This window comes from Antennarius striatus, chromosome 13 (genome assembly GCF_040054535.1).
Source record: "Antennarius striatus isolate MH-2024 chromosome 13, ASM4005453v1, whole genome shotgun sequence".
Taxonomy (NCBI): Eukaryota; Metazoa; Chordata; class Actinopteri; order Lophiiformes; family Antennariidae; genus Antennarius; species Antennarius striatus.
Window position 1 is genome coordinate 14,806,723 of NC_090788.1, and position 19,565 is coordinate 14,826,287.

The 19,565-nt window shown below is 39.6% G+C and overlaps 2 protein-coding genes across 4 annotated transcripts; both read left to right on the plus strand.

Moving 5' to 3' along the window:
- The first annotated feature begins 1,547 nt into the window (after positions 1-1,547).
- LOC137605962 (cytokine receptor common subunit gamma-like) lies at positions 1,548-6,606 on the plus strand. Its single transcript, XM_068330945.1, has 8 exons — positions 1,548-1,663; positions 2,634-2,724; positions 3,437-3,606; positions 3,845-3,978; positions 4,065-4,230; positions 4,876-4,981; positions 5,338-5,395; positions 5,702-6,606. The coding sequence occupies exons 1-8, from the start codon at positions 1,606-1,608 to the stop codon at positions 5,951-5,953; spliced, it is 1,035 nt and encodes a 344-aa protein (XP_068187046.1). The 5' UTR covers positions 1,548-1,605; the 3' UTR covers positions 5,954-6,606.
- A 1,377-nt stretch (positions 6,607-7,983) lies between these two features.
- Positions 7,984-13,176, plus strand: snx12 (sorting nexin 12). 3 transcript variants are annotated; one of them, XM_068332031.1, is made up of 5 exons: positions 7,984-8,414; positions 9,842-9,937; positions 10,238-10,362; positions 10,487-10,577; positions 11,026-13,176. In XM_068332031.1, the coding sequence occupies exons 1-5, from the start codon at positions 8,256-8,258 to the stop codon at positions 11,029-11,031; spliced, it is 477 nt and encodes a 158-aa protein (XP_068188132.1). In that variant the 5' UTR covers positions 7,984-8,255; the 3' UTR covers positions 11,032-13,176. The 3 variants fall into 3 exon arrangements, with proteins under 3 accessions (XP_068188132.1, XP_068188131.1, XP_068188134.1); XM_068332033.1 differs by lacking the exons at positions 7,984-8,414; positions 11,026-13,176 and adding exons at positions 8,526-8,718; positions 9,485-9,513 and having other exon boundaries at positions 10,487-10,985; XM_068332030.1 differs by lacking the exon at positions 11,026-13,176 and having other exon boundaries at positions 7,985-8,414; positions 10,487-10,629.
- The last annotated feature ends 6,389 nt before the right edge of the window (positions 13,177-19,565 follow it).

The following is a 19,565-nucleotide window of genomic DNA, read 5'->3' on the forward strand; positions in this document are numbered from 1 at the left end:
AACCAAACCCACAAAGCTAAACTTTGGTGCAGCACACTAAGAAAATGTTACACATATTTGATGTAACATAATTCCACTATCATGCATACAATACATTCTAACTCTCAAGTCCTTTTTAGCATTAATAAAGTGCAACAGTAAACTGACAATGCTGACACAAAAAATTCAATTCAAGACATTTTAGTGCACATTTTGAATGAAAGCAAGCAACAGATCTGGAGTCACTGCTATAGCAAATATCATTCATACTGCGGATGATAAACACGATGTACATTACGCAGGCCAACCCGGTTAAAGCCATGTCATCGCTAGTGGTATTACACCTGTCAATGACATCACCTGAAATTATTTACTACAGGTTTTACCTCATTCAAATGCCAGCAGCCACCACTAATCTAAAGCAACTTGAATTCTGTTTAGATAGTATTCGACTGAGTGGGGAGTTTCAAATATTTAAACTCTTCTTAGATCATAACACAACAGTGATTAAGGTCACACATTACAGCTGACCTAAAATCGAAATGCTTTCTTCTTTCTAGGGGCGGCTTAACAGAAAATGTTTGAGATGCACAGTAGAAAAAATAATCTACTTGTTTTCAACAACTGTGATGATCCACACTAGTGTCTTTATAGGTGAACCACAGTGTTGACGTGCTCCAGCAGTATGCACACGTCTAGTATATTATTCTATTGACTTAGTTCATTCACAAATACATTAAATGCATATGTATAGCACACAGAATGTTGACTCAATAAATGCTTGGTGTGGTTTACAAACATTCCTGTGGCAGAGGGTTTGGTTTGAGCTCTCTGTCATGGCGAGAGACTCGATTATAATACGTGTTTTGCATTTTATTAGTTACTCTCTCTCCACAGAGCTTGTGTGAAACTTCTTGAGACTGAAGACACTGTGTCATCATAGATTACTGCTGTATTTACATTTAAAAAAAATATTTATGTACATCCTGCTTCAAAGCGGTGATGCATTGTAATTGTCAGTGTTTGTGTGTTCGTCCGTCCGTCTGTCCGTCAGTCCGTCCGTTAGTCCACCAAATATCTTCATAACCATTGCAGATAAAAAGATGAAATAAAAGGCACATTACTCGGGCGGCAAAGGGGATGAAAATGAGATGATGACCTTGACAAACCTAGGTCAAGGTCAAATTTCGACTTTTGTACACTAAGGAGCTGGATAAGATAGAAAGATGAGGGAGAAGGCCAGTGTAAGACCGTAGATCAAAGCTAGTGCTTTGATCTATGAAAGTAGGTCAGAGCAATAGCTTTGATCTTTGACCTGTGCAAGTAGGTCAGGGTAAAATTTTGAATTCACGGGTGTCGCGGGATGTTGCACTCTCTGACTGCATTGGTTCTTGTTAGAACTGAGTTATTTACATGATATACAGTACATAATGCAGCATAAGGCGTGACTGCACATACAGTGTGGAAAGATACAGACTTCTCTCATCAGTTTGCACTGAAAAAAATTAACCAATGATAATCGAGCAGCAAACAAGGAAGTGAACTGTGTGATGCATTGATACTCAGTTGAAGATGTGGTTCCGTAGCTGAGCAGAGAACATCCTGTTTCCCTGTTACACAAAGGCAATGAAGCTGCTTTTACTTCTCTGTCTGACAGTCTGTGTGTTTGCCAAAGAACCACCAGGTAAGAACATTTAAAGCCTGGGTTTTATTGTAAAAAAATCAATTATAGTCAAATTCTGGTCCAAATAATTTATATAATTTGAAATATTGCTTAACTTTTTAAAGGGTTTTTGGGTAATCTAGTAAATTCATTTTTATATCAGCATTATTGATTAACGATCTAGACAAAAACCTTTATCCGACACGGTTCTTTTAAATTAGAGATGAAAAAATTATTGTAAAGCCTTGGACAGTAAATCTACCTCACACAGTGGTGGAAACCCCCAAATAACAGCCTCACTCGGGAACTAATACGCAGCACTTTTTTGTCAATTTGAGTGGTGCTGGACATTATTGTAAGTGTCTTAGAAGTAAAACTAACCTGAACAGTGAAATCACATTCAAGTTGAATACAAAAAATATATATATCGCAAAAGTCTCCAGACATTTTCCTTGGAGAATCTTTTCAAGAAAAAAATTATCTTAAATATTAAATATTCTTTACTTCATGTTTTATTTGCTTTCTGCGTTTGTGAAACTGTTCAACATACATTCACGCTGCTTGAGATTTGTGTGGGGTTTAGAAATTGCACTTTTGAGATCCAAAATCTTTGGTTCGATAACGGCACATGAGTCTAGTTTCTGGTCATGTGACAAATTCCACCATTTTGAGACCATTTCCTATATTGATTAGATTAATATAAAATCAGTGCTGTAAATAATTTATTGATTGCATTACTAAACACTGGTCATTTTGAGTAGATTCCGTTCAGCACCGTTTCTATAAAGTTTTGTGTACAAAGTGTGTGTGTGTGTGTGTGTGTGTGTGTGTGTGTGTGTGTGTGTGTGTGTGTGTGTGTGTGTGTGTGTGTGTGTGTGTGTGTGTGTGTGCGTGTGTGTGTGTGTGTGTTTGTCAGAGAGTGATTTAACAATGGTTTGCTGTTTGATGCATTTCAGTAAAGATTTGTTTAAGTTTCTCTTGTGTCTCACAGATGTTGATTGTTTGGTGATCCATCTGAAGTATGTTCACTGTTCCTGGAACCAGCAGGGGACCCCAGAAGTCAATTATACCTTCCAGAGCCGGTTTGTATGACTAGTGAAAGTAACTCCAAAAATCACAAACCATAAAATAGGTTTTTACAGCATTGTTTAATATATTGATCTGTATTGAAAAGAACTTTGGGCTGATGTTCTAAATATCAATCAAAATCTAACTATTTGCACTTATTTTCCAATTTAGCAATGCAAAGTTTAAATTATTTAAGAGATTTCTTTCTACCAGAAGTTCTTTAAATTAAATTAGAGTAAATCCCCAATGATTTCCGATCCAGCACATCAACTTTTCTAAGGTTGGAAGTGACAGCATTTTTCAGTATAGCGCATTGCTGAGTAAAAATTACAATTTAAAAAAACCATTAACAAGATGCAGGGTAAACAACTGTCTGAACAGCCATATTGTTCAGAATATATGCCATGGATTACTTACAGTTGACAGAGGAGCAAGTTGATGTGAACATTTAATATTTACTGACACGACGAAGAGCATTTATCCTGAGCAGGTTGGTAAACACAGACATCTTTTATCAAAATCAAAATATATTGAAAATATTTGTCAAGTAAATGTAAATAACTCTTACATTAAGTTAAACCTATCCCAGGTGAACTACGTGGGTATTTATGTTTCAAGACAAATAACTACCATCAGTTACCTAACACAACCTCAACAGATCACCTACTAAATACGAGTCAATGTTTACGTTTGTGTGTGGATGATTAAACAGAATTTTCTACACAGGTTTTATAAATACAAATTCAGTGAATGTGCTACTTATTTGCTGGAGAACAACACAATCGTTGGATGTAACCAACCCTATCAGGATACACTAGACAGGTTCTCTACGTTTTACACCAAACTGTCACATGGCAACAAGAGCTTTCTGAAGGACACCAAATTAAAAGAAAAAGGTAAGTCAGTGTTACAACATTTTGGTTTAGGGGTATTTTCCAAAATAGTATATCAATTACTTGTAATTTTATTCAATGAGAGTAATTTTTACATGTGAATTCAATTACTGTAACATTTACAGGAAAAGAAAGATAACTGTAATACTTTGCCAAAACACAGGCTGTAACAAAATCCACAAATGTATTGACTTTGTCTGCCCTATTATGTTGTGATCACGCTGAACGTCTGTTTCTATAGTCAAGTTAAATCCGCCAACCAATTTAACGGTCCAGATTGGATCTGACTCCAACCTGTGGTTTTACTGGAACCAGACTGCTACAAACTGTGTTGAGCATGAGGTTCGCTACAGGATCAATAACAAAGAATGGGAAGTAGGTGGTTTAAACTTTTTTCATTCTACATTTCTTTGTGTTTTCTATATTTATTTTACACACATGCCCATTTTTGACTCTATCAGACTTCGGCGGTTTCAGCTGGACGACAGAGCTTCTGCATCAACTTGCCCTCCGCGAGTTCCATGCATGAACTTAAGGTGAAGAGTAAAATTGATGAAGACTGTGGAGGATCTTTATACTGGAGTGACTGGAGTAAGCCTGTGGTCTGGGGATCCAACAACAGCACAGGTATTGTTTCAAAATGTCTTTTGAGAGAAGGTTTGTGCAACAGCAGCTTGTGCAGAACAGATAGGATGGCAGTTTATGCTAAATTGCCATCCTATCTGATAAGTGATTCTAAGTTCTAGTTCTTAAAAGATCATATTTGGTACAATAATCATCAGATTGTTTAAATGTGACTAAAATCCAACCAACTGAAAATTGAAGAATGAAGAATATAAAAAAATGAAGAATATTAAAGAAATATCAGTGTTTTCCATCCATCCATCCTTCTACACCCATTTCATCCGCTGTCTCGGTTCACGGGGTGCTGGAGCCTATCCCAGCCGAATGTGAGCGTGAGGCAGGGGACACACCGGGTACGACACCAGTGCACCGCTAGGCCATATATACACACAGAAAAACACACACACACACACACTGACACCTACGGGCAATCTAGGACTATCCAATTAACCAGAAGTGCTTGTTTTTGGAGGTGGGTGGAAGCCGGAGAACTCCTTTAAATCTGCACAGAGTAATTTAACAAATCAAACTTAACATCCTCAATGAATGTCGTCAGCTTTTTTTTGTTTTTTTAAACCAAAGCACAAATGTATAAATGTCAAACGTGGTGTAAAAGAATTATAATTCTGCTGTCTGTCCACCGGACAGACCCCAGTCAAATGAATGGTTTGACCTCTGCATGGATACCGGTGCTGTATGTGTTGGGCATCCTCACCCTCATCATTCTGGTCTTGATGTTGCTGCGCCAGGAAAGGTTGGTAGACTCATATGTCACATGAAAATCATTTGCAAAACACTTCAGCATTTTTCTGTTTTGACAGTAAGTTGATTTCAGTCATTACTTGATGCTGTCAAAGTTTTTGCTTAATAGAATGTTAATTACAAAGGAATACTCAGGCAGTATTCTGCCTTCAAAGCCTACTTCTGAATACAGCTGTACAAATAAAATGTTGATAGATTATATCAGAATAGACCAACGGACGTTTAAGCACAGGGCCTGAATCCAACTCGTCATTCTGTGCAGTTAAGCAGAGCTACAGGAAGCAACAGAAAGTGTAACATTGGTAGTGTAGTGCCCTGAGAGTGAAAATGTGTTTACCTCCCACACAGGGTCAGAATAATCCTTTTGCCCGTGGTTCCCAAACCATCCCTCTTTCCTGATGTCCAGGTCAGTAGCTTGTATATTATAGATATGTTTTAATATTTGATCCAGATCTGGATACAGCTGTTCCTTGTGGTGGAACATTATTATATCTGCATGTCTAGATTCTTTTTTGATAACCGTAGTATTTTTCACGATTGGGGCAACATATTAAAAGGCTAAATCTTGAAAGCTGGGACAAACAATCCACAATCCATTTCTGCACCCAGACTAGAAATTGTGACTTGAATGTGACTTGAATAAATGAAATAAGTGGCAAACCTGTATCAACTGAGGTGACAGCAGGACATGATTTTTCCTCCTTCTTTAAAGGATTGGAATCAACTCTCCAAAGGCCTGAAAGAGAGTTTTAGCTACAACGAGCGGGCCTGTCCAGTCAGTGAGTACTGTCATGTCTCCCAGTCTGACAGCGAGAGCTCTGACAGCACCACCTCCTCTGTCGCCTCCGACCAAACAAGATGCTCTCTCCTCGTCCCCATGGAGTCAGACTTGTTCCCGCCCTGCTCCTCTTCCTCTTCCTCAGTTCACATCTCATCTGAGCAGGCAGAGAAGATGTCTGTTTAATCTTGATCGTGGTTGGTGTTGTCAAAACTTTAAATCCAGATGTTTTTGTCCTTACGTATCTCCTGCATGATTCAAAAGATCAGAAAAATGCATAAAAGATGTGTGGTCAGTCTTGACTTTATCTTTCATGACATCAGGAGGAGAAAATTGATCGTTTTCCTCACATGAATGCCAAAAAGCTATTTATTAGATCTACATTTACTCCTTTATAATCTCTGGTTCAAGGTAGAAAAAGAAAGATGGCACAAATCAGCTGCTAGTCAAAAATAATGTTTGTTAAAGAAAAAAATATTACACACAACCGGAATTTGTAATTTCCCCAGGTTTTTGCCAACTGAATGTGAATAATTAGATTGTGAGGTGTGTTTGGATCAACTGTAGTCTGGTGTTGGTTTTTTGACCTACTTAAAATATATTTACATATGAGAAGTACACATACGTATATATTCTTGTTTTTTATGTCTTTATTGTAGATAGATAATTATGAGTTTGATGTTTTTTTAATGTTTGAATGTGCATTTTTTAATCCAACCACATGTTTTTGTTACTGTATGCAATATCTTACTGCTCATTATTCACTGTATTCTGCCTTGCCATTAAATAAGATGACTCTGCTGTTACTGTCAATTTACAAAATAAATGCATTTATATCAGTGACGTGTGGTGAGGTTTATTTCTGGTGAGGCACTGACTTCATCATAATCAGATTTACAAACATATGGTATGAACCTACGGTGTAGCTTATTCACCATTTAATTAGCAACAGTGAGTGGGTTATTTTTAAAGTCTCATAGCAGTATTATTTATATATACAACCTGTAACATACAAATAAGCACATTTGATTAAAAAAATGTTATGTTGTTACCCACATGTTTGTTTATATGTTATGTTTACCTATAAATGAAGTCCATGCGCAGCTTCTTCTGAAAAAATGCTTCGAAAAATTTTGAGTTGAGATATGTAATCCTCCATTTTTATAGTCAGGCAAGGCTAGCAGAAAAAACCATATGAATAGCTTAACTTGACTTGCTGACTATAAATTGGAGCTTGCTGACACTTATTCTGTGGCTGAGGAGTCCCAAGAAGAATCCCTGGGATCACCAGCGTCCCCCACCATGAGGCAGAAGAACTGCGTTCCTCACTTTGTGACTCTTCCCAGGGGTTTTAGGATCGCTCAACTCAAGAAAGATGTTACACACATACAGTTGTTGACAAAAAACCCCACTGTACATTATATACATTAGCTAAACTATGGAAATTTAGTTCATATAGCAAACATTTTTGAACATTTTAATGGCGACATATAGAGAGATAGCATTACAATCTCACTGTTTAGCTACCAGCACAACTAGCCTCACCATTGATCAATCCATGGTGAGGCTAGACTGACTGCTGCCTCACCATTGGTCTCTTCTCAGTATTTCAGTGGTAAATGTAAAAATTCAGTGATTTTGAGTAAAAATAATCTAAAATCGGTGATGTTAAACGGAAAATAACTTTATAATACACATCATTGGATTAATATAACCCTTTGATTTATTTCTTCCATTCTCCATTTTATTTCTTTCATGATAGGTGAGGCCATGCCTGATTTTGTATCCACGTCATAGTTAGATCCCACTGCTGTACAGTGGCTCAGTGGTAGAGCGGGTGGTAGTGCAGTCATCCAATGTTCCGAGATTGGTGGTTCGATTCCTGCCCAAAAACACCCGGAGTGTGAGCTGACAGTGGGAGGTGTCAGCTCACCTCCAGAGCACTGCTGAGGTACCCTTGAGCAAGGCACCGTCCCCCTCACATGCTGCTCATTTGGGCACTCCACAAAGGGGCTGCCCGCCACTCAACATGCTCACAGGCCCCCTTGTGTGTGGTTGTGTGTATTACAGGGGCCTGTACACGCTAATATATACATGCATGTGTGAGATTAACTAACATAAAGTGTGCATTCTTAATTTCGCTTCGGGGATCATAATCAGTAAATAAAAATATATATTGTTGTTGTTTGGGGTGCAGTTCCCTCTCTGTCCGTTGGAGGCAGCGCAGGGTGACCCAAAATACGACGGAACAGAATCCACGCAGTTTCTAAGATTCTAGAAGGGTAGGGCGCAGGACGCTTTACACTATCGTGGTGCCTGCAAGAGTAATAATAATAATAAAAAGGCAATTCTCGTCAGCTACTTCTTTAACTGAACCGATCGGCCATCGTCATCAGTCGATGTCTTCAGATGACTTTTAAGATTCTGAGGCGCATTTTGGTCTGACGCTAATTCGCCGTTGGTCATCCAAGAATTACAGCCCAACAAAATGTCAGAGGTGGCCGACACTCGCCGGTTGAACGCTAAGCCCCAGGACCTGACAGACGCATACGGCCCCCCCAGCAATTTCCTGGAAATAGACGTTTATGACCCACAAATCATGGGAGCTGGACGGTGCCGTTACACATCTTACGGAGTTCGCATGCGGGTATGTGTTCAGACACATTGCAGCATTAGCTCGTACCTGCTAAGCTAACTTGTAACAACACTGTTGTTGCTATCCGGTTAGCATGTTGCTATCCGGCTAGCATGTTGCTATCCGGTTAGCATGTTGCTATCCGGCTAGCATGTTGCTATCCAGTTAGCATGTTTAGCTGCCGTGTGGAAGTGAACACACGGACGGGCTGTGGGTACCGTTATGAGCACGGAGCCGTTCAAGATGGGCGCTAGTCTAACGGAGACCCGGGGGGAGCTAGTGGCCTGGATCCGGGCGTCAGTAGCGGGGGAATGGTGTTGGTAAACAAGGATAGCATGAAAGCTATTTTAACGTGTTTCGATCGTTTTCTGTGCTACGCGAGAGAACGTCATCTCCACATTTAATTCATGTCTTTCATATAAAGTTGATGTTTACATTTTAAGGACAGATTATTGTTTCAAACTAATTTTTATGTTACTAGCCAGTTAGCTTTACCAGTAGTGGTAGATATAACATTAAGGACGATGTGGAGGAAGTGAAGCTGCTGGTCGGGTCTCCTGTAACCTGTCAGCTGGTGGTGGTGGTGGGGGGGTTAGTTTCAGACACTGAGATCGCAGTAAAGAACCACTGCTGAGTTGGTCGTTTCTTCACCAGGAACGGGATATCCTGCAAAAGTAAAATTATAATCTTAGGATCAGTTAAATATATCAAGAATCGCTACGTCAGATACGTCATTGAAGAAAATTCTAGTAAGCTGGAATGCTAACAGTGGTAGCATGTTACCATGGTACGCTTATTCTTATTTATATTAATAAATATAATTATTTATATAGTTGTTAATTACATAAGACTAATGTATTCATTCATTAATAATTTTGATTCTAACAACAATAGTTGTTAATCGCAAATGGATGCGATTATTGCTTCAGGAAACCACTTTTCTGTTTGTTGTTGTGTTCAGTATTGACATCTGTACGTGTATTCATTTCAATGGGCAATAATTTTTGGATTAGAGGTGGGGAAAACGGTTTTGTTTTGTTTTCATCTTGCAAATTCTAATAGTGCTGTCTCACAACTTACAGACAAACAAACCAAGATTCTTCACAAAAAGGTTTGATTCATCTCATCACACTCACTGTAGCACATAATCAATGAGAAAGTCACACGACAAGGTGAGGGATTCTATAAGCACTGGGACATTGTAACATTCCTGAGGGAATTACTGAGTTTAGTCAAACACAATCTGGGTTTTTATTATTTTTGTCAACTTTTTATTTTGATTGGTGTGCCACAACAGTTTAGTTAAAGTATGACAGAGAGAGATATTTGCTTTAATTATATAATAATTTCTTTTCCTAAGGCACCTCCACAGTACCTTCCTTACTGCTGATACAAGAAGTGTTTTTGTTAATTTTGTCATTTTCTTGTCTTGTGCGCAGACAAATCTTCCCATTTTCAAATTGAAGGATTCCTCTGTGAGAAGAAGATACAGTGACTTTGAATGGTTGAAGAATGAGTTGGAAAGAGACAGTAAGGTGAGTGAGCAACAACAGTACGCTTCAGGCTGGTAATGGCTGGTACAAACTAGTAATTACTATGATTAGACAAGTGATACTGTTCATGCTCTGGAGTGTCAATTACAGTAAGCAGTAGGGTACAATGAAGGTTTTGTCATCTATCAATATGATGAAACACATAGCCTAACCGCGTTACCTCAGAGTTTATATGCCCCTGGCTCATTGTTCTGAATCTGCATGTGTGAATTATGGAGTTCATTTTTCAGGGCCATATACTTCATCTTTCCTTTTCTTTGTGTTGACACTTGATGCCCTCAGATTGTAGTACCATCTCTGCCAGGGAAAGCCCTAAAGAGACAGTTGCCATTCCGTGGAGATGAAGGCATTTTTGAAGGGACCTTCATTGAGGAGCGGCGATCGGGCCTGGAGCAGTTCATCAATAGGTCAGTCAATTCACCAATCCTATTTTTTGTTGTTTTTGTTTTGGGGTTTTGTTTCACCAGGTTCCATAAAAAGCATTTAACTTTTTTTAAAATCTAATGTCCATCCTTGTGTTTGTTTGCACAGAATTGCAGGTCACCCCTTGGCCCAGAATGAGCGCTGTCTTCACATGTTTCTCCAAGAGGAAATAATTGACCGTAACTACATTCCTGGAAAAGTACGACACTAGGGCTACCGAGGGGGTGGGGATTAACCTCGGGGGAGTAGATTGGACCACATCTTGCCCCTCTCTTCCCTCCTATCTTCTCTTAATCACTCTCTTTCTGTCTTTATGCTTTACCTCTCCCTCTCTATCTCTCTGGATGTCATTGTGAAGTCGCATGATATCTTGTAGATATAGTTTGTGCTTCTGCTAAACATGAGGACATGTTGTGTCTTTTATTCCCCTGTGCCTTTGTTCGTAGTATGAAAATTTAGCTTTTAATCAAAATAATGTACAATATGTTCAGTTTCTCTGACAAGTGTCATATATATGATTGTAATATAAAGTGAATAAAGTAGAATAATGTCTAAATATGTGTCGTGGCAGTAATGTGTGCCGTATATTTGTAGACTAAATGAGGTTACTGATCATGCTGCTTTCTCTGTTTTTGTTTTTCTTTTAGGTATGAATGAAGTAAGTTTCCTCTACTTTATCCTGTCTCCAAGCACTTTCTGGAAGTTGAAGGGGCTGCATGGGTACTATAAACACCAAAGACGATAGTTCACAAATACTGAAAGGATAACATTTTTAGTCCCATTATAAATATCAAATATTGGACTTTGATCTGTCCTCTTGTTTCAGTCAAACATATTGCCTAGTTGTCAATGAAATTACCAGTTATACCTCCCAAAATGTGTTGTTTTTTTTCTGAGCCCATTTTGCATTTACAGATGATAAATATCAAATCTCACTTGCAGTTCAGTTTTCTTCTTGTTTTTTTTTGTTGTTGTTTTTTTATATGAGGTTGGAAGAATTAGTGTTTCTTCTCAGAAACGGACTTGCAGAAGTTTTTCAGTCCACTGTTGTGAACTATTGTTTGAGGGGAATAAGCACTGTACATCACCCATGACTGTAGCTGTTGTTGAATTACTACTTCCACACTAACTCTGACGTATCATCAGTATCAAGTGTACTAATCATTGGATGCATGGCAAATTTGCACGCTTTGCTATATTTGTGTGTTGCAGCCTCTAATGCCTTTGTCATGTTTTTCAATCTGTTGATTGAAATTTATCTTTCTTATATTTATTTGTAGACATGGATAGGTCTCTGAAAACAAGCAGATCTTGATATGTCATTCAATTTTGTTCACCTCTGAGTCCACATCAGTGTCTTGAGTTCATTAGACATAGTTAATGTCTAATGACTCAGATGAGTTGAATTTATTGAATCAAACACATAGCAAAAAAAGATATGGCATTGCTCCTAATGCATATTGGTCACAGGGAAAGAATATATTTCAATATGTTCATGTGAATAAATAAAGATTTATCATGACACAGCTTTGTGCAAAAAATTGATGGATTCATTTGGACTGCATGGTGCTTAATGGTGAAATCTGGTGCGTAGCAACCCGCCTGCTGTGCTGGTCACAGAGAAAGAAAAAACTGCATGTAGTCCTGTGTAATTTATGCTTGATTTTTACTGGCGCCGCCATCATTTCTTTCATGTGGCTATCTGTGCCTATGAGTCGGTTATGTTTCAGTCCAGAAATTGTTTTCCTTCTTAATACGTTGCATTGAGAAAATATCTGTTTACAGTTTAGTCACACACATTGAAATCAAGCAAGAATTTTTTGCAGCTATGCTGGACGGACCCACAGTAGTTTCTCCCACTGCGATATTGTCTGTGAATTAAGCCCAGGCCTTTACATTAGTTGGTGCATCTGATGATTGTGCTGCATGAAAGCTTGAAATTGTTTTTACATTATTTCTAATTTTTTTTCTCCTGTTTTCTGTCTTTATCTCTCTCATTGCAAAGACAGTCTGCTGCACCTGCCCTGTGTACTCTTATTTCTACATCATGCCATTTCAAAAGTTGGTGGAAATGTCAGAACTGGTCAACGGTGTAGGGAAAACACAGCTATTGCTCCTGGATAAAAAGAAGTGGTCCAATCTATAAATTGTTCGATGTTGTGTCTTTATTCAGTCATTCCACGTGCTTTATGTACATTGGTAATCGGTTAAAATGAAGACATGTTCAATAAATAATTTTATCATGATTAGCTTTTTTTTTTTTTTAAATTGTGTTTCTTTAATTGATTTTATTCACTTTTGCATGTTAGGATGAGGTCCTACTATTGGTGATTTTACTTTTGCTAGAGACGTGAGATGGATGACAGCCACCCAAAGTCGAGCAACATGTAGCATCATGAAAAAGACAGCAAGGTGTCATTACACTCATCCCCCCTTCCGCCTGGACATCATAGACATGCTAATTTTATGATTAACTGTTTTAAATATGATATCTTAGTTATATCACTGCACTTGGACTGTCAATCGTCAAATCAGCTATTGGGAATGTTAAGTTAGGTAAATAGCCGTATCTAAGCACTGTGACAAGATTTCATTATATGAACAATATTTCATTGTTTAAAAGAGTAATCAGCATCTGGTTTACCTGAAATGAAGCTTATTCTGCGCTTATTTTCAGCTGTTTAATTCTGTCAATATTATTGTGAAGTGTATTAATACATGTTACCATTGCAGTTACACTACGGTTACAAGGAATCTCCTTGTCAGTTCTGTCCACCAATTAAATTTCTTGCTGCCTGCGTGTTTGTGTCTTCAAGTCTTGTTTTCCTTCAAAGAATTAAAAATGGAAGCAAAATCAATGAAAAAAAACATGTGAGGAGAGCTAAGAATAAGATGAGCAGGTTACACATGAGCTGGCACAAAAGTGTACACATTTTAGGCAATTGTCAAGGCAAACTGCATATTTTTGCATGATTAATATGTTTTTGCACAACAGCGACTTGTGTCGCGACATCAAAAGTATTTTGTTTCACTTTGTAGAACTACTGCGAATGTGTTGGTGTTCTTCCTTGGAACTACAGCGTCACAATGTTAACCTTGTACAGCTTGTACCACAGTTCAATATTTAAGTTTGCAGCAATGGATTGGCAAGCACATGCACTCAAGTCACAATTCAAACATAAATTCCCACTTTCAGTTTTTCATAAATGTGGACTTTTGTCATGTGTAGTTATGAAAGGAAGATCTTTGAGTGTCTGACTCTTGGTTTGGTAAGGCAAGCAATCACCAATAAATAATAAAAAGTGAAAGTTGCAGTAGTTTCACTTCCAATAACATGTGGGTTCAAGTTTTTTCAGAATAGGGTTGTAGTAAGAAACAGAAGAGCAAGAAGGTTATGTCTTTACCTATCACTCAAAGCTGCATTTCAGTTAATAAGCCTAATTTTTTTGGTTCACATTGTTAAGAGCTATCATAATGAGCACATAATGGAAAATGCAATTTGAAAAGTGTTCTCTGAAGCCTGGGATGCTTGAATCAGCCTGACCTCTCTGACCGGTGGGAGCTGTGACCTATAAAACTAAGCTTTGATGTCCTCAGTGATGAAAGTTGGCAGACAGGATGGCTTCAGTGGGCCAAAGCAGAGATTACATGATGTTTGTTTTGCGCTTCCATTGCTGGAACCCAGTGTGCAACAATGACTTTTGTTGTGTTTGCAGAGTCACCTAGCTTGCCAAGTCTGATAAAGTGGAAGTAAACTAAAAGAGCAACCTAAAGCACTGTGACTGGGCAAGGACAAAAGATGAGACGAGTGGCTACTAAAGCACCGTTAGAAAGTGATGGATGGAAAGAGGGAAAATGAAGTTTGCGATTTTATTTTATCTTAAGAGAACTGGTTGCAGTTCAAGGCCTGAAATTAAATAAATTTAAGCTTTACCAAGAAAAATCAACAGAAATTCAAATTTGTCCATAAAATGTTCATAACTCACAGTAATTAATCATTTATACAGCATGTCACTGTCCTGGTATCAACATCTAAAGGAGCTGCACACCTCTCTACCTCTCACTATACAGTATATCTGTCACAGAGTTCTCCCACCAGCAGGCAGCGCGACTCAGTGTGACCCAGAACTGGTGTCGGCGAGCAACGTGAATGAATGAATGAATGAATGAATGAATAGATCAATATAAAATCTTTCTGACTCACAAAGAAAGAAACAGACGAACAAATATCCAACTGTCAAGCATGTTCATCAACGCATCTTTGACGTGGAGCTGTTATACCTCAGAAAATAGTCGGTTTTAACTCCGTCCATTCTGTGTGTATACGTAGACACAAGTCACACACAGTAACGTCACAGGGGTTTTCGGCGCAAGGAGACGCCCCCCGGATAGAAAAAGTTTCCGTTACAGAGTCCACATGACAACGGAGGCCAAACGTTTTAAAAAAACTTCAGTTTGGCCAGCGTTTTTGTCCCGGTTATCTGCGGTGTGGACGAAAGGCATAACCGCAACAAACTGCCTTACGCCATATAGTTCATGTGATTCCTAGGTGTGCCGTGATTGGTTGGGCGCTGTGATTGACAGGTATTGGGTGGGGTTAAAAGCGTGATGGAGTGAGGTTTTCAAGTGAGCTTATTCAAATATATAGGTGGGGAGATATAGCTCCTACATTTACTCATACATCTACACTAACTCAGCTGACATAGGGCGTGAGGCGGGGGACACTCCGGGCACGACGCCAGTGCACTGCGAAGCCACACAAAGACTGACAACCATGCATGTACTATTCAGTGAAATTTGTTGGCAACCATTAAAGGCCAATGTATTGACTCCATAGAACGTCAATAAAGACATTGAAAAACTGCTACAGAACATATTACAAGTGATACGAGAGACAGTTATATAATGAAACCTATTTAAACTTTTGGCGCAGTGGGTAGCGCTGTCGCCACACAGCAAGGCGGTTCCGGGTTGGAGTCCCGCTCTGTGTGGAGTTTGCATGTTCTCCCCGTGTCTGCGTGGGTTCTCTCAGAGTTCTCCGGCTTCCTCCCACCTCCAGAAACATGTGCTTCAGTTTAATTAGCCGGCTTCAAAGTGTCCGTAGATATGAGTGGGTGCATGTGTGTTTGTCTGTGTTAATGCGTGGGTACGCGGTGCACTGGCGTCGCGCCCGGAGTTTCCCTCACCTCACGCCCAAGCCAGCTTGGATAGGCTCGAAATCCCCGTGACCCGCAACAGCAGACAAAGCGGACGAAGATGAATGAATGAATTTTAGTTCAGGGGTCAAGCAGCCTCGGTTGCCATGGGTAACCACCCAAATAAAAGCCATCAAAGCATCCTATGATGTATAGTGGATATGTTAGAGTGGATTTACGGATGGACACAAGTGAGTTATTCAAAGCCTTTATGCTACTGACCACATCTACTGAGTACTGACCACATTACAGTCTGTTGCTCAGGTAAGTCAATACATCCGTGAGTCATGAACAAACTCAGAACACTTTGCCTTAAGAAGTTAGCAGTTTTAATGAATGAGATACAAACATGAAAGACAGTATTCTTCTGTGGAGACAGTACAGTAATTGAAAGCTTTCCGTCACACTCCACATCAGAAATGTGCTCTCATCTACATCAGTAACTGTTAAATAATAAGTTAATAATAACTTTTTAATTTTATTTAAATAAAAGATTAAATCAACATATACACGTAACAAAAACAGTTCAAACGAAGAATATTCAAACCCAGCTGCTTATAACAAACAGCTTTTAGGCATTCCAAGTTTTATTACATCCCGCTTCAAATTGTCAGTGTTTGTGTGTTCTTCAGTCCGTTTATTAGTCCACCAAATATCTTCACAACCGTTGCAGATAGAAAGATGAAACAAAAAGCACATCACTTGGGCAGCAAAGGGGATGAAAATGAGATGATGACCTTGACCTTGAGAAAACTAGGTCAAGGTCAAATTTCAGCTTTTGTATACTCAGGAACCAGAAAAGATAGGTCAGGGTAAACTTTTGAATTCAGGGGTGTCGTGGGATGTTTCAGTCTCTGACTACCTTGGTTCTAGTTTTCTATGTTTTAGTCACATGATACACATGTGTTGTTCTCCTCTGAAGGAGGCAATTGTATGAAGAACAACACAATTACATCACAGGCCTTCTCAGGAATCATCCTGGACTTTGAGCAGGGCTATGGTCATCTCCAACCAGCCTCTCATCCTGCAGTGAGCCCAGTTGGAGTTCAGGGGAGGGGGAAGGGTCCGTGACAGGGGTCAACAGCCTCGGTTGCCATGGATAACCCCTGTCCTCCAAATAAAAGCCATCAAAGTCTTCTATGATATTTTAGTGGATTCATAGTGGATTAATGGATTGAGACAAGTGAGTTATTGTGCAAATCTTTAGGCTACTGAGCACATTACAGTCTGTTGATCAGGATCATACATTCATGAGTCAGAAACCGCCCCAGACTCTTTGCCTCCACATCAGAAATGTAGCCTGCAGCATCACATGTGATCTGGACAGATGTTAGTTTATCTATGATGGAGTCTTTAACATTTTTAAAGTAGTGCTGTCAGGTGATTAAAAAAATTAATCTAATTAATTACAGGATTTGTAATTTATTGATCTATTTAATCACATATTAATCTCATACCTGCTAAAGGCCCCCCAAATAAAGAACTTGAATTCTAGGACATTACAAAATTGTAGTGCATGACTAATCAATAGAATGCATCAAGAAGAGAAGATTTGAAATCCACATTTTTATTGGTTAAGTGTGCTTTATAAATGAAATTCAAAAGAAAAAAGGTCAAGCACATCAGCAAACCAATGAGGCCAGGTGCATTTATCAAAAATGCAATACAAATACAGTTAAATAAAATCAATTAAATTCAGAAATAAAATAAGGCCGAGTCTCAAATAGGCACATAAGCAGACTCTCAATCAAAATGAATACTAAAGCTGACTCAATACAGCAATTCAAAATTATTAGTATAACATGCCTCTAAATAAGGCACCATCAACCAACAGGCTTTTCCTTTAAAACGGTAAGCTAACGTTCAACTCTGTGTCCTTGACATGTTTTTGCATTTAAATGATACGTTAGGCTGGAGCTGCTTCGGTGATATGAAAATTGTCTTTTACCAAAGGTATAAATTATAACAACAACAACAACAACAACAACAATAATAACAATAATGGATTAGATTTATATAGCACTTTTCTGTATACTCAAAGATGCTTTACATCGGATCCATTATTCATTCACTCCTCATTCATACTTGGTGATGGTAAGCTACGTGTGTAGCCACAGCTATCCTGGGGCAGACTGACGGAGGCGTCTACAGCGCAGAATCGCTGCGTTTTTGTTGATGGTGGGGCCGCAGTGGCTCAGTGGTAGAGCAGATGCCTTGTAGACAGATTGCCCCGCCAGGATATCATTGGAGTGTGAGCTGACGGAGGGAGGTGTCAGCTCACCTCCCAGCCACTGCCGAGGCGCCCTTGAGCGAGGTGCCGTCCCCCCTACAAGCTGCTCAATTGGGGCACTTTCCAAAAGCCGCTGCCCATCACTCTGCCTCCCGATGTTTGATGTTGCAGCCCCCCAATGGGGCCAAATTTAAAATGCTTGCGCATTGACTTGCCACTCACGATTGTGTTAATTTTTATAGCGCGTTAATTTGCACCGTAATTAATTAATCTAACACGTTAAGGTGACAGCCCTAGTTTAAACATGTACCTGCACATTTATGCTGTGAACAGGCTTCCTATTCACATCATCAGCTTCATTATGTGAGGGAGCCTTGATGGGAATGTGGGTACCATCTATGCAGCCAATTACATTAGGAAATCCTAATAGAAACTAGAACCAAGGCATTCACAGACTGCAAAATCCTGTGACTTACCCTGACCTACTTTAAGGGTAGCTCAGGGTCAAAGCTTCAGGGTAGGTCAAGCTATGCATAGCTTTGACCATAGATCAAAGTTAGTGCATAGGTAGATCAAAGCACTAGCTTTCATCTTTGGTCTTACTCACACAGGGCCTCCGTCGTCTTTCTAGCTCATCCGGTTCCTCAGTGTACAAAAGTTGAAATTTGACCTTGACCTTATCATCATCTCATTTTCATCCCTTGTGTCGCCCGAGTACTTTCTATCTACAACGTTGCAAAGATATTTGGTGGACTAATGAACGGACACATGGACATATGGAGGGACGAACACTGACGATCACAATATATCACCGCTTTGAAGCGGGATGTAATTTAAAGTTACTAATCCAAGTCTGAGGTTGCGGCACAATGTCATGGGTAACCCGTGTCCCCCAGATAAAAGTCATCAAAGTCTCCTGTGACATTATAAAAGCCATCAAAGTCTCCTATTATGTATTGGAGTGGATTAAAGGATGAAGACAAGTGAGTTATTTTGCAAACCTTTACCCTACCGACAACATTACAGTCTGCTGCTCAGGTAAGATCATACATTCGAGAGTCAAGAACCGACCCATACCACGTCCTCCACCTCAGAAATGTAGTCTACAGTATCACATGATCTGGACAGTTGTTAGTTTAAAGATTTTTTTTAAAAACTAAACGCAGTGTTATACATAATACTTACTGGGATGTCAGGGCATGACTGATTTGTTCTGCTGCAGATGTCAGGATGGATTAGGTCGTGGATGTGTGCCGGTACCGGTCAAAAAGACATCTGAACGCGATACAATAATATTCTCTTGTGGGTTAGTGGTGACACTTGATCAATGGGGTCATTGCCAAACAGACATGCCATGTTTGCCTCTAAAATACTTCCAAAATATGGAGTGTGTGTTGTTGTTGTTTTAAACTAACTCCGTCAGGCGGAACCAGGAAACGAAACGGCGCGAGCGGCTGTGAAAGGGGGCGGAGTCAGATGTCCTGGGTATGACGTTCAACTGCAACTGGGCTGGGGAGGGACGGGCGCCGCCAGGTTCGGTTGCCCAACACCATATGACGACAACCGCGAGTTTGCAGTGCCCCAACGACACTCTGGGGGTATGGGCTAGGCTAGGCTAGGCTAGGCTAGGCTAGGCTAGGCTAGGCTAGGCTAGGCTAGGCTAGGAGTCAGAGGAAACCCTGGGTTTCTGGACTTCCACCTGCTCCCGACCAGGTTATTTCCAGAGTCTGTTCCCGCGGTGTTTCTCGTGGAGAAGTTTAGG